The sequence below is a fragment of the Triticum dicoccoides genome, chromosome 2B, assembly GCF_002162155.2.
Source record: "Triticum dicoccoides isolate Atlit2015 ecotype Zavitan chromosome 2B, WEW_v2.0, whole genome shotgun sequence".
Lineage (NCBI taxonomy): Eukaryota > Viridiplantae > Streptophyta > Magnoliopsida > Poales > Poaceae > Triticum > Triticum dicoccoides.
In genome coordinates, this window is record NC_041383.1 from 465387471 (window position 1) to 465401175 (window position 13705).

At 43.1% G+C, this 13705-nt stretch overlaps 1 protein-coding gene across 2 annotated transcripts; it reads left to right on the top strand.

Annotated features, from left to right (window-relative positions):
- Positions 1-3632: 3632 nt before the first annotated feature.
- Positions 3633-6969, top strand: LOC119364253 (succinate dehydrogenase subunit 5, mitochondrial-like). 2 transcript variants are annotated; one of them, XM_037629696.1, is made up of 4 exons: positions 3633-3846; positions 5037-5341; positions 5418-5603; positions 6639-6969. In XM_037629696.1, the coding sequence occupies exons 1-4, from the start codon at positions 3705-3707 to the stop codon at positions 6693-6695; spliced, it is 690 nt and encodes a 229-aa protein (XP_037485593.1). In that variant the 5' UTR covers positions 3633-3704; the 3' UTR covers positions 6696-6969. The 2 variants fall into 2 exon arrangements, with proteins under 2 accessions (XP_037485593.1, XP_037485594.1); XM_037629697.1 differs by having other exon boundaries at positions 5418-5473.
- The last annotated feature ends 6736 nt before the right edge of the window (positions 6970-13705 follow it).

Here is a 13705-nt window from a genome sequence, read left to right on the forward strand (position 1 = left end):
AGTCCTCGGGAGATGGGATGCTCTCAGTGACAAGTGTCAGTTTCTCTCGGAGCAGCTAACCAACTAGTGGTTGTAGGGGGCGGCTATTTATAGCCTAGGGAGCAACCTGACATGATAAGACATAAATGCCCTTCAATGATATGACCATTAGGTGGGTAGATATTTTGGACAGCTGGCGCATAGCATAGCAACAGTCGGATATTTGAGGTTCAAATTCCTCAGGGCTATCATGTTCCTCACTGTGTAGGCAATCCGCACTAGCGAATTCCTAACTCCTCAGTCAGAACAAATTTCTCAGAGACCAGAAGATCTTCGTCTCTGTCACTGAAGAAATTGACTGAACTGGTGTGAGATTTTCAATGGCTTCACTCGAAAGGATTGGGTAGGTGTAAGATTTTGAGATGAGCATCACTTGGAAAACAGTTTCCTTAGTATTTCCTCAACCCCCTTTAACAGTACGATGTTTCCTATGACTCAAGAAAGAGAAAATGAAACTACGAAAACAAAAGTCTTCACGCTTCATAATCCTCACATCAATATCCAAGTCTTCAAGGTCACACCAATTTCTTCACTTTCAAAATCTTCAGGAGAACCAAAGTCTTCAGCTGAAGACATACATTTTTTAGGGGTCGACTTTCATCTTAAATATCAAACTCCTCATCGACTTATAGAGCTTGTGTACACTCACAAACATATTAGTCCCTTAACCTATAAGTCTTCAATACACCAAAATCACTAAGGGACACTAGATGCACTTACAAACTCTCTATGTCCCTTGTCCCATTTTAACCCCTTCAAGCTAACCTCATAGTGATGGCTCCACACCTAAGTCCTCGTGCTAGGGCATCTGCCGTGACAATTCCATGACAACTTTGTTGCAGATAATTAATCTCCAGGTGTGGTTGAATTGACAACTCAGCTACTATGCCAATATTCTTTGGCTTCCCTTGTGTTGAATCTATAAATTTGGGTTGAATACTCTACCCTCAAAAACTATTGCGATCTCATATACTTGTGGGTTATCATGTTCATATCCTACTCAGTGTCGGTTCATCTGCGTACATTATATATAATTAAGTGTGTCAAAAACCATTACAGAACATCATAAATAGAGAAGTGACCAAATTAAAGAAGTTCATCATCACATTAAAACCAAAGTACAGTAGTGATCAAATGTTGTTATTGAAAAAATAAATACATAAAGTTCATACATAGTTCTCACTGAACAACATATAGCTCTCTAGAGCATCTAATTAAACCATACACTGAAACTATGTAAAACATTTCAATGCAACAACAAATGCAATCATAATCGCAACTAAGGTAACAATTGATCCAATGGCATAATGATACCAAGCCTCAGTATGAATGGCATATTTTCTAATCTTCAAGAGCATTGCATCCATCTTGATCTTGTGATCATCGACGACATCCGCAACATACAACTCCAATTTCATCATCTCCTCCTCAATTTTTTTCAATTTTTTCATCAAGTAATTGTTTTCTTGTTCAACTAAATTTAACCTCTCGACAATAGGCTCGGTTAGAATTTCCGGTTCACATACCTCCTAGATAAAAACATCCATGTCACGTTGGTCGGCATAATTGTCATAAACACTAAATGAAACAAATAGCTATAAAAGATAATATATACCACATCTGAATCATAGACAGGACAAGGGCCGACGGAGGCAGATACCAAAACTATCGCACTATATAATAACAAACAATAATAAAAGTAAGAACATTATACAAGTATCTATCTAAATCATACAAGTAAGAATTTTTTTTCTTTTAGAAAGAAGATAAGAATGAGAGGCTCACCACGGTGGTGCCAACAAAGAGATCGACGCGGGAAATCGACGATGGTGAGGATAGGGACGGGACAGGATGGACCGCCAAACCTAGACAAATCTTGAGGAAAATGGAGCTTGGACAAGGAGCTTCAAAAGGAGAAAGCTTAAGTGTGGCTCGGGCATTTCATCGAACACCTCATGTGCATAGGTGGTGAGCTAGAGCACCACAAATCTCTCCCACGGCCGGCCAAAAAAACAGAGCAGTGGCTCTGTTCTCGGGCAGGGGCGGGGGGGTATATATAGGCCTCTCTTTAGTCCCGGTTTGTGGCTAAAACCGGGACTAAAGGACACCCTTTGGTCCCGGTTCAAGCCACCAACCGGAACTAATGGTGGTGGCCAGTAGCGAGGCCCATTGGTCCCGATTCGTGTCTAGAACTGGGACCAAAGGGGACAGATGAACCGGGACCAATGGCCCCCGAGGCCCGACCGGCGCCCTGGCCTCATGAACCGGGACTGATGCCCCCTTTGGTCCCGGTTCATGAGTGAACCGGGATTAATGCCCTTACCCAGGTCTCAACCAAAGCCATGTTTTCTTCTAGTGAGGGGGATCAAACAATTCTTCTCTCTTTCCTGGCAAAGCTATGCGCTTTTGCCTTGCAACTTTTCTCTACTATGCCTTCATTCTTCTTTTCTTAATCACCATGGCATATCCTATGTCAAATCCATCTGTTTTTTGGTTGAATTCGCTTGAGATCAGAGGGAATCGAGGGAGGGGTTGTTGTTCGTTTTGTACCTGGATATTGGAGGTGCAACGACGGATTCATAAGAGGAGGGCGAGCGACGATGGACTTGGGGCCACTATGATGGAGCAGAGGAGGAGAAGAACAACAAGATAGAGGGAGACAAAAAGAGAGGTTTTTTCCCTGGGAAAGAAGAAGGTGGGCAAGGAAGAGGGTGTTGCTTGATAGTGGGGTTGAGGCAGCAAGTTGAATCCATCATACTCGCTCTCATCGTAGAGGCATTTTTTCTCTCACAATCATCTAACCACACACCTTCACGCACAACAGACTTCTGGTGCGTAAGTTTTATGCTCACTTTGTTGAGCCTCCTAGCGCATACGATCATTCCCGTTTGCGACCTTGGAGCAAACGTTTCTTCATCTAACCCTAAAGCAAACGTTAGCGTTTTTTCGCATCCTTTTACTAAGTAGATAATGCCCAGCTCGTTGCTACGGAACCTTGCTAAAAAATTATAAAGGTTGCTGCAGAACTATGTGTAAAACTAATGGGAAACACATGTATGCTTTAAAATAAAAATAAAATACATAGGGTATAAAAAGAAGAAGAAGAATTGATTGCAACTAAAAGAATGTCATTTCTGAGAAAAATGTGAAATTTAACTACATACATATCAACCCCAAAACGTATTGTCAATACAAAATTCAATGCAAAAAAATAACTTATGACTAACATGCATGAATTGATGACGTGACGCGCTGCATGCACATAAAATAATGCAAAAGCAATGTAATTTATGACTTGCTTATATAGCATGGTTGCAAATCTAGGAAAATAGTGAGTTGTAGCTATTTAGGAATAGAAGATTTTTGTGATGTGTCTTTTTCCTTTCTACATCCCTTTTTTTATATGTTTATTCTTTTGAGATTTTTTTTAATGTTTTGTTCTGCACCTTCCTGCAAAGGTTCTACACGGGCCATGTGCTATATGGCCAGCCCAATTCAGTCCAGTTAATCAAGATTCATGTCTCAAAAAAAAGGTTAATCAAGATTCTTCTTAAGGCCCACAAAAGAAAATGGCACTACGACGGGCTTAACACTCCCCCTAAAAAAACAATTGTTCACGATCGTCCCCATCTCGCTGCAATCTCCACCGGGTCCAGACACCGGCGATGGCCGCCGCCCTCCGCTCCTCTTCCGCTGCCGCCGTGCACCGCTTCCTCCGCATCTCCCGGTCCACCTTGTCAACGCTCCCGTACGCCTCACGTCCTGCTACGGTGCCGCCTTTCTCTCCCTCGATCACCGCCATCTCAGGTCGTCCTCGCATCGCATCTTGTTGGTTGCTCTCGAAAGTATCATACGTTTGTGTCCGGATTTGCGCCAGTCTCTACTTAGGATCCCGTCCGGTTCGCTCGCTTGTTTAGGCTGTTCGTAGATTGTAAGTGCGGAAGTATTTTAATTGGTACGGATTTTATTTTGAACCTTATTGCTACAAATATTTCAATTTTGATACGCTAGTACTCTGGTGTGGGGACGCGAAGCTATTGTGAATTGGGAAAATGTGTTACAAAGGTAGTTGAAGAAATAGAAGATTGGGGATGTCCATGATATCATGGTTATAGTATCACTAGAGAATGTTAGTTGTCGTATACAGATGTTTACGGTACTACGGTAGACAGTGTTTACAGTTTGCAGCAGGTATAACATGCCAGATGACGGCTCATACGTGTTGTCTTGAAGTGTTCCTGCTACTGTTGCATCAAATGTTGAATTTAGCACTTAATTGTACAATACCTATGTGTGGTTCTGAATTCTGATGTTGCTTCAAGCAAGAATGACTCTTTTTTTGGCTTGCGAGATTTTACTTTGGTTGTAAAGCAACAAGATGAAAAACAAAATCATAGCCTTAGTCTGTAAATTTCAAAGTGTCAATGATGCTTATCCTTATCGGTCTTCATATCTCTGCAATGCTAATATTGTACTTTAGTCAAACTTATACTTGTAGAGGGCAGGCCTGGCGCAGTGGTGAAGTCCTCCCCACTTGTGCCAAGAGGTCCTGGGTTCGAACCAGCCTCTCTGCATTGCACTTTGCAGGGGTAAGACTAGGTTCCTATAATCCCTCCCCAGACCCCACCTTGTGTGGGAGCTTCTATGCACTGGGTCTGTCCTTTTTTAGTCAAACTTATACTTGTGCTCATTTAGGTGCCTCCAACTTAAAAAATATCCGTAACACTGGTATGAATTGCAAGGTTTCAATAATGCATATCCTTATCAGTCTTCATATCTCTGCAATGCTAGTATTGTACCGTCCTTAGTCAAACTTATACTTGTGCTCATATAGGTGCTCCACTTAAAAACTATCTGTAATACCGGTATAAATTGTAAGGCATCAATAATGCTTTTCCTTATCAGTCTTCGTTTCTGTGCAGTGGTACCTTAGTCAAACTTGTGCTCATGTATTATCCCCTGTGCTCATTGTTGATTAAATTTTGCATGTTGTAAAGGTGGCTACAATGCTTTCTCATGGAACTTCAGGCGCTTGCTCAGTTCAAATGAAAAACATATGCCTGCAATGTCTGACCCACAAATTGAATCTGCTCTTAAGGATTTGATGGCTGCGAGCTGGAGTGAACTTCCACATTCTCTTGTAGAGGAAGCAAAGAAAACAGTATCCAAATCCACTGATGATGCAGCAGGTCAAGAGGCTTTGAAAAATGTATTTCGTGCAGCTGAGGCATGTGAAGAATTTGGTGGAGTTTTAGTTACCCTAAGAATGGCCCTGGATGATCTTTGTGGTCTAACAGGCGAGGTTGGTACTTAATTGTCTCTATTCCCTCGTTCATGTACTGCTGAGTTTGAACTCTTACCAAGCCTAACTCTTGCAGAACGTGGGCCCTTTGCCTGGTTATGTAGAAGATGCTGTTAAGTCCACATATAATAGGTACATGACATATCTGGAATCCTTTGGGCCTGATGAACATTTTCTACGAAAGAAGGTGGAAAATGAGTTGGGTACCAAAATGATTCACCTTAAAATGAGATGCAGTGGCATAGGATCCGAGTGGGGAAAGATAAGTCCATTCTGAATGTTACTTGCCCCACCAGTATGGTTAATTCAATACCAGCTTTTGCTGTAGAACTTGTATGTTTGAGACATCCATGCCTTTCTCAGTCAAACAGTGTTGTATGTGCTATGATGGGCATTTTTTTTAGTTCGTTTAGGATGATGTTCAGCGGTTGCCTTTTACTGTTGGCGTGTATATAGTATTATCATACTCCTAAAGATGTTTTAGCTGAGGTAGTTTTTGCTATTTCTTCTATTTTTGTCACAAAAAAGAGAGCAACATTAAACAGTATATTGGAGTTGGCTCTGTTTTTCCTTTATTTTGGTGAACCAAATGAGTCGTATAAATGGAGAATGTATTGTTTAGTTTTTTTGAAAGAAATACATGGAACAGATTAATGACAGAACACTTGAAATTTGTCTACCAAACTCGTATCCTTCAACTATGACCATCACCCATTTCATTTTATTTTTAAAGCATGCTGAAAAATTCCACTACACATGTAAGTTCTTTTGCTAAGTTTGGTACAAATTATGCTTCCCAGAAATATGTTGATGTGTTTAATCAGTTTATCCTAGAGGGATTTGATTTGTCCCCGTAAGAACGCCTTCCTCTTATCTGGAATGAACTAACAACACGTACATAAAATCAGCTCTTGGGTGACCTCCAGGCAAATCCTGGTTATTGAGTTTAGTCCGAATTACCTCGGTTCGGGCTAATTTGTACTCGTTTTCAAGTTTGTAACTTCTAACATGTCTGCCTTCCGAATGTTTTAGCATAAGATAAATGAAAGACAGCCATTTTTTGCTGATTTCGGCCAGGCGTTGTCTTGTCCTCTACATTTTTTCCCAATATATATCCCATAACCACTACAAACTGGCCATTTCATGAAGCCTACCAAATCTTGCTAAACCAGCCTGTACAACTGATTCTGTAGATATTGCCCTCCCGTAGTTATAGCATCTCTCTTCCTGGATTGTACTTGTTGAAAATACTTTTATTCAGTACTCCTTACTCCTGATGTGATTATTTTACTTGCAGATCACCCTGATAGGTACCTCAGGGATCTCTGGGTCCTATGTTGAGCTAAGGGCGTGAGGGAAGTCCGCAAATTAGAGCAGTGGCAGAACATGGATGGATTGAAGCAAAGCTGCTTCATCAGAATGAGGTGTTGAATAGCGTGCCAATAACGATGAAATCATCACACGTACATGCCAACCTGCATTAAATCTTTGTGCGCCAAGCTGCTGTAATAATAGCAAGTCCCTGGTTCATGTTAATTTTGTTTCACTCCTGGATGCTTTATGGTGCGTGTGAAACATGATGCTTCTCTTCATTTATACTTCATGGATAGAAAATGTGATTTTTTTTATGTATTGAATTTGTTAAAAAGTACTCCCTCCATCCCATAATGTAAGACCATTTTGCAAGCTGTGGGACGGAGGGAGTAGTACAAAATATGTAGTCAAGAAAGAAGATCTTGATTCGTGTGTCTATTTATATAACCTCCATGTTTATAGATAAATAACTTGAGTTTTTTTTTTGCGGCGTTATAAATAACTTGAGTTGGGCTGAAGATATTCACATGCTGCTGGAGACCATTGTGTATATAAAGATTTAGACAATGCGCATCTCCAACGGCAACCGCAAATTTCCTCCCGCATCCATCCGGACAGGGACCAATCCGCGGACACGGATGCGGAAGGTAGTCATCCAACAGTAATCTAACTGTACCCGCATACACTTTCACAACAATTTGAAGCAATTGGACGATATACGTTCAAACAAGTCTGGATTTCATTACAAATACATCAAAGTGGTGCTAGGTGGGCTCTGAGGTATAATTAATACCTTATCTAAATGCCTGATCATTTATTTCATATAAACATGACGGATTTTATTATAAATACATCAAAGCGGTGCTAGGTGGGCTTGAGGTATAATTAATATCTAATCTAAATGCCTTATCTAAATGATCGCCGGCGTCTGGTTCCCGTGTTCGGCCATCAACCCCGAGAACTGAAACTTCACAGTTTCGAGTTCCGCCTCAGCGCTCTCTGGCTCCGCCTCCGGAGCCTCGGGAACTGAAGTTATCTGTCTCCACATCGTCGCCAAGCGACTAGTCGTCCGAAGATGCTCAGCCCACCAAGCTTGGCGTCGATGGGAGGGGAGGAGCGGTGGCCTTCCGGAGACACGAGCGAGGGCGACCTACCGTGCAATACTCTTCCTTGTTGCCGGCGGCGCCCGCGGACGTGTCGGGTTCTTTGTGTCGGGGAACGCGGTAATTTCAAAAAAAATCTACGATCACGCAAGATCTATCTAGGTGATGCATAGCAACGAGAGGGGAGAGTGTGTCCACATACGCTCGTAGACCGAAAGCGGAAGCGTTTCAATAACGCGGTTGATGTAGTCGAACTTCTTCGCGATCCAACTGATCAAGTACCGAATGCACGGCACCTCCGTGTTCAGCACACATTCAACTCGATGACGTCCCTCGTGCTCTTGATCCAGTTGAGGACGAGGGTGAGTTTCGTCAGCACGATGGCGTAGCGACGGTGCTGATGATGCTACTGGCCCAGGGCTTCGTCTAAGCACTATGATGGTATGATCGAGGTGTGTAACTGCGGATGGGGGCACCACACACGGTTAAGAGAAAATTGTGTGTTCTAGGGTGCCCCCTACCCCCGTATATAAAGGAGCAAGGGGGAGGCCGCCCGGCTCCTAGAGGCGCGCCCAAGGAGAGAGAGTCCTACTAGGACTACTAGTCGTAGTAGGATTCCATCACAAGGGAGAGAGGGGGAAGGAAGGAGAGGGAGAGGGAGTAGGAAAGGGGGGCGCCGCCCCCCTTCCCTTGTCCTATTCGGACTCCAAGGGGGGGCGTGGCCTGCCCTGGCTGCTCTCCTATCTCTCCACTAAGGCCCATGGTGGCCCATTAGTTCCCCCGGGGGGTTCCGATAACCCCTCCGGCACTCCGGTTTTACCCGAAACTTCCCAGAACTCTTCCGGTGTCCGAATAACATGGTCCAATATATCAATCTTTATGTCTCGACCATTTTAATACTCCTCGTCACATCCGTGATCTCATCCGGAACTCCGAACAAACTTCGGTCATTCAAAACACATAACTCATAATACATATCGTCATCGAACATTAAGCGTGCGGACCCTACGAGTTCAAGAATTATGTAGACATGACCGAGACACATCTCCGGTCAATAACCAATAGCGGAACTTGGAAGCTCGTATTGGCTCCTACATATTTTACGAAGATCTTTATCGGTCAAACCGCATAACAACATTCGTTGTTCCCTTTGTCATCGGTATGTTACTTGCCCGAGATTCGATCGTCGATATCATCATACATAGTTCAATCTCGTTACCGGCAAGTCCCTTTACTCGTTCTGTAATATTTCATCCCGCAACTAACTCATTAGTCACAATGCTTGCAAGGTTTATAGTGATGAGCATTACCGAGAGGGCCCAGAGATACCTCTCCGAAACACGGAATGACAAATCCTAATCTCGATCTATGCCAACCCAACAAAACACCTTCAGAGACACCTATAGAGCATCTTTATAATCACCCGTTTATGTTGTGACGTTTGATAGCACACAAGGTGTTCCTCCGGTATTCGGGAGTTGCATAATCTCATAGTCTGAGGAACATGTATAAGTCATGAAGAAAGCAATATCAATGAAACTGTAACGATCATAAAGCTAAGCTAACGGATGGGTCATGTCCATCACATCATTCTCCTAATGATGTGACCCCGTTTATCAAATGACAACACATGTCTATGGCTAGGAAACATAACCATCTTTGATTAACGAGCTAGTCAAGTAGAGGCATACTAGGGGACACTATGTTTTGTCTATGTATTCACACATGTACTAAGTTTCCAGTTAATACAATTCTAGCATGAATAATAAACATTTATCATGAAATAAGGAAACGAATAATAACTTTATTATTGCCTGTAGGGCATATTTCCTTCAGTCTCCCACTTGCACTAGAGTCAATAATCTAGGTTACAAAGTAATGATTCTAACACCCATGGAGTTTTGGTGTTGATCATGTTTTGCTCGTGGAAGAGACTTAGTCAACGGGTCTGCAACATTCAGATCCATATGTATCTTGCAAATCTCTATGTCCCCCTCCGACACTTGATGACGGATGGAATTGAAGCATCTCTTGATGTGCTTGGTTCTCTTGTGAAATCTGGATTCCTTTGCCAAGGCAATTGCATCAGTATTGTCACAAAAGATTTTCATTGGACCCGATTGATACGTCTCCATCGTATCTACTTCAAACACTTTTGCCCTTGTTTTGGACTCTAACTTGCATGATTTGAATGGAACTAACCCGGACTGACGCTGTTTTCAGCAGAACTGCCATGATGTTATTTTTGTGCAGAAATAAATGTTCTCGGAATGACCTGAAAATCTACGGAGCAACTTTTTGGTATTAATAAAAAATATTGGCGAAAGAATCAATGTCAGGGGGCCCACACTCTGTCCACGAGGGTGCCCCCCCTAGGGCGCGCCCCTGCCACGTGGGCCCCCTAGACCTCCACCGACCTCAACTCCAACTCCATATATTCACGTTCGCGGAGAAAAAAAATCAGAGAGAAAGATTTATCACGTTTTATGATACAAAGCCGCTGCCAAGCCCTAATCTCTCTCGGGAGGGCTGATCTGGAGTTCGTTCGGGGCTCCGGAGAGGGGGATCCGTCGCCGTCGTCATCATCAACCATCCTCCATCACCAATTTCATGATGATCACCGTCGTGCGTGAGTAATTCCATCATAGGCTTGCTGGACGGTGATGGGTTGGATGAGATTTAACATGTAATCAAGTTAGTTTTGTTAGGGTTTGATCCCTAGTATCCACTATGTTCTGAGATTGATGTTGTTATGACTTTGCTATGCTTAATGCTTGCCACTAGGGCCCGAGTGCCATGATTTCAGATCTGAACCTATTATGTTTTCATGAATATATGCGAGTTCTTGATCCTATCTTGCAAGTCTATAGTCACTTATTATGTGTTATGATCCGTTAACCCCGAAGTGACAATAATCGGGATAATTACCGGTGATGACCGTAGTTTGAGGAGTTCATGTATTCACTAATAATGCTTTGGTCCGGTACTCTATTAAAAGGAGGCCTTAATATCCCTTAGTTTCCAATAGGATCCCGCTGCCATGGGAGGGTAGGACAAAAGATGCCATGCAAGTTCTTTTCCATAAGCACGTACGACTATATTCAGAATACATGCCTACATTACATTGATGAGCTGGAGCTAGTTCTGTGTCACCCTATGTTATAACTATTGCATGAGGAATCGCATCCGACATAATTATCCATCATTGATCCAATGCATGTGAGCTTTTCACATATTATTCTTTGCTTAAGTTACTTTACCGTCGCCACTGTTACAATTACTACAAAACTGCTACTGTTACTTTTGCTACTGTTACCGTTATTTCCATACTACTTTGCTACTAAATACTTTGCTGTAGATACTAAGTTATCCAGGTGTGGTTGAATTGACAACTCAACTGCTAATACTTGAGAATATTCTTTGGCTCCCCTTGTGTCGAATCAATAAATTTGGGTTGAATACTCTACCCTCGAAAACTGTTGCGATCCCCTATACTTGTGGGTTATCAAGACTATTTTCTGGCGCCGTTGCCGGGGAGGATAGCTCTATTCTTTGAGTCACTTGGGATTTATATCTGTTGGTCACTATGAGAAACTTGAAAGATGAAAGAACTAAGATTTATCCCTCAACTACGAGGGGAGGTAAGGAACTGCCATCTAGCTCTGCACTTGATTCTCCTTCTATTATGAGTAAGCTTGTGACACCCAAACCTGCTTCTGCTATTAATTCTGATATGTCGCATGTTATTGATGATGCCACTTCTACTATGCATGATACTTATGATGAAACTACTTTTGTGCTTGATACTACTGTGCCATTAGGTGAATTTCTTGATGAACAACCTGCTAGGGCTAGAGAGAATGAAATTCTTGAAACTGATATTATTGGAGATAATGATGATGAAGGTTCTCCCCCTAAATATGAATTGCCTGTTGTTCCTGGGGGTTATGTTATGGATGACGAAACTGCTAGAGATTTTCTTGCTTGCAATGATAGATCTGATCTTAAGAAGTTATTAGCTAAACTGAAATAGAAATCTCTGAATGCTAGAATGAAATATGACCCTGCTCTTGCTACTTCACCTATCTTAGTTACTGATAAGGATTATGATTTCTTTGTCGATCCTAAGATAATTACTTTGGTTGAATCTGATCCTTTTTATGGCTATGAATCTGAAACTGTTGTGGCACATCTTACTAAATTAAATGATATAGCCACCCTATTCACTAATGATTAGAAATCTTGCTACTACTATATCCTTAAGATATTTCCATTCTCATTAAAGGGTGATGCTAAAACTTAGTTTAATTCTCTTGATCGTGGTTGTGCGCATAGTCCCTAGGATATGATTTATTACTTCTGTGCTAAATATTTCCCCGCTTATAAGAAACAAGCTGCATTAAGGGAAATATATAATTTTGTGCAAATTGAAGAAGAGAGTCTCCCACAAGCTTGGGGGAGGCTCCTCCGATTACTTAATGCTTTGCCTGATCATTCTCTCAAGAAAAATGAAATACTTGATATCTTTTATAATGGACTAACCGATGCTTCCAAAGACCATTTGGATAGTTGTGCTGGTTGTGTTTTCAGGGAAAGAACAGTCGATCAAGCTGAATTGCTATTGAATAATATGTTGACTAATGAAAATAATTGGACACTTCCTGAGCCAACTCCTAAGCCAACTCCGATGAAAAGAGGTGTTCTATTTCTCAGTCCTGAAGATATGCAAGAGGCAAAGAAATCTATGAAAGAAAAAGGTATTAAAGCCGAAAATGTTAAGAATTTACCTCCTCTTGAAGAAATACATGGCCTTAATATACCACCTATTGAAGAAACACATGGTCTTGCTTTTTGGGGAACGTTGCAGAAAATAAAAAAATTCTACGCTTCACCAAGATCAATCTATGACTTCATCTAGCAACGAGAGAGAGGAGTGCATCTACATACCCTTGTAGATCGCGAGCGGAAGCGTTCAAGAGAATGGGGTTGAGGGAGTCGTACTCGTCGTGATCCAAATCACCGATGATCCTAGTGCTGAACGGACAACACCTCCACGTTCAACACACGTATGGTTGGGGAGGACGTCTCCTCCTTCTTGATCCAGCAAGGGGGAAGGAGAGGTTGATGGAGATCCAGCAGCACGACGGCATGGTGGTGGATGCAGCAGCGATCTCGGCAGGGCCTCACCAAGCTCCAACGAGAGGGAGAGGTGGTGCGTGGGGAGAGGGAGGCGCCAAGAGCATGGGTGCGGCTGCCCTCCCTCCCCCCTCTTTATATAGGGCCCCTAGGGGGGGCACCGGCCCTAGGAGATGCAATCTCCAAGGGGGGCGGCGGCCAGGGGGGAAACTTGCCCCCCAAGCCAGGTGAAGGCGCCCCCACCCCTAGGGTTTCCAACCCTAGGCGCAGGGGGGCAAGGGCGGGCGCACCAGCCCACCAGGGGCTGGTTCCTCTCCCACTTCAGCCCATGGGGCCCTCCGGGATAGGTGGCCCCACCCGGTGGACCCCCGGGACCCTTCCGGTGGTCCCGGTACAATACCGGTGACCCCCAGAACTTTCCTGATGGCCGAAACCTAACTTCCTATATATAATTCTTCACCTCCGGACCATTCCGGAACTCCTCGTGACGTTCGGGATCTCATCCGGGACTCCGAACAACTTTCGGGTTACTGCATACTAATATCTCTACAACCCTAGCGTCACCGAACCTTAAGTGTGTAGACCCTACGGGCTCGGGAGACACGCAAACATGACCGAGACGACTCTCCGGTCAATAACCAACAGCGGGATCTGGATACCCATGTTGGCTCCCACATTCTCCTCGATGATCTCATCGAATGAACCACGATGTCGAGGATTCAAGTAACCCCAATCGGTACGTTACTTGCCTGAGATTCGATCGTCGGTATCCCAATACCTCGTTCAATCTCGTTACTGGCAAGTCACTTTA

What these genes read in the sequence shown, in the direction of transcription:
- LOC119364253 (XM_037629696.1), top strand. Translation starts at nt 3,705, where the DNA reads ATGGCCGCCGCCCTCCGCTCCTCTTCCGCTGCCGCCGTGCACCGCTTC. An exon ending in CTCGATCACCGCCATCTCAG is followed by an intron (nt 3,847 to 5,036) that starts GTCGTCCTCGCA and finishes CATGTTGTAAAG; the next exon opens with GTGGCTACAATGCTTTCTCA. An exon ending in TTTGTGGTCTAACAGGCGAG is followed by an intron (nt 5,342 to 5,417) that starts GTTGGTACTTAA and finishes TAACTCTTGCAG; the next exon opens with AACGTGGGCCCTTTGCCTGG.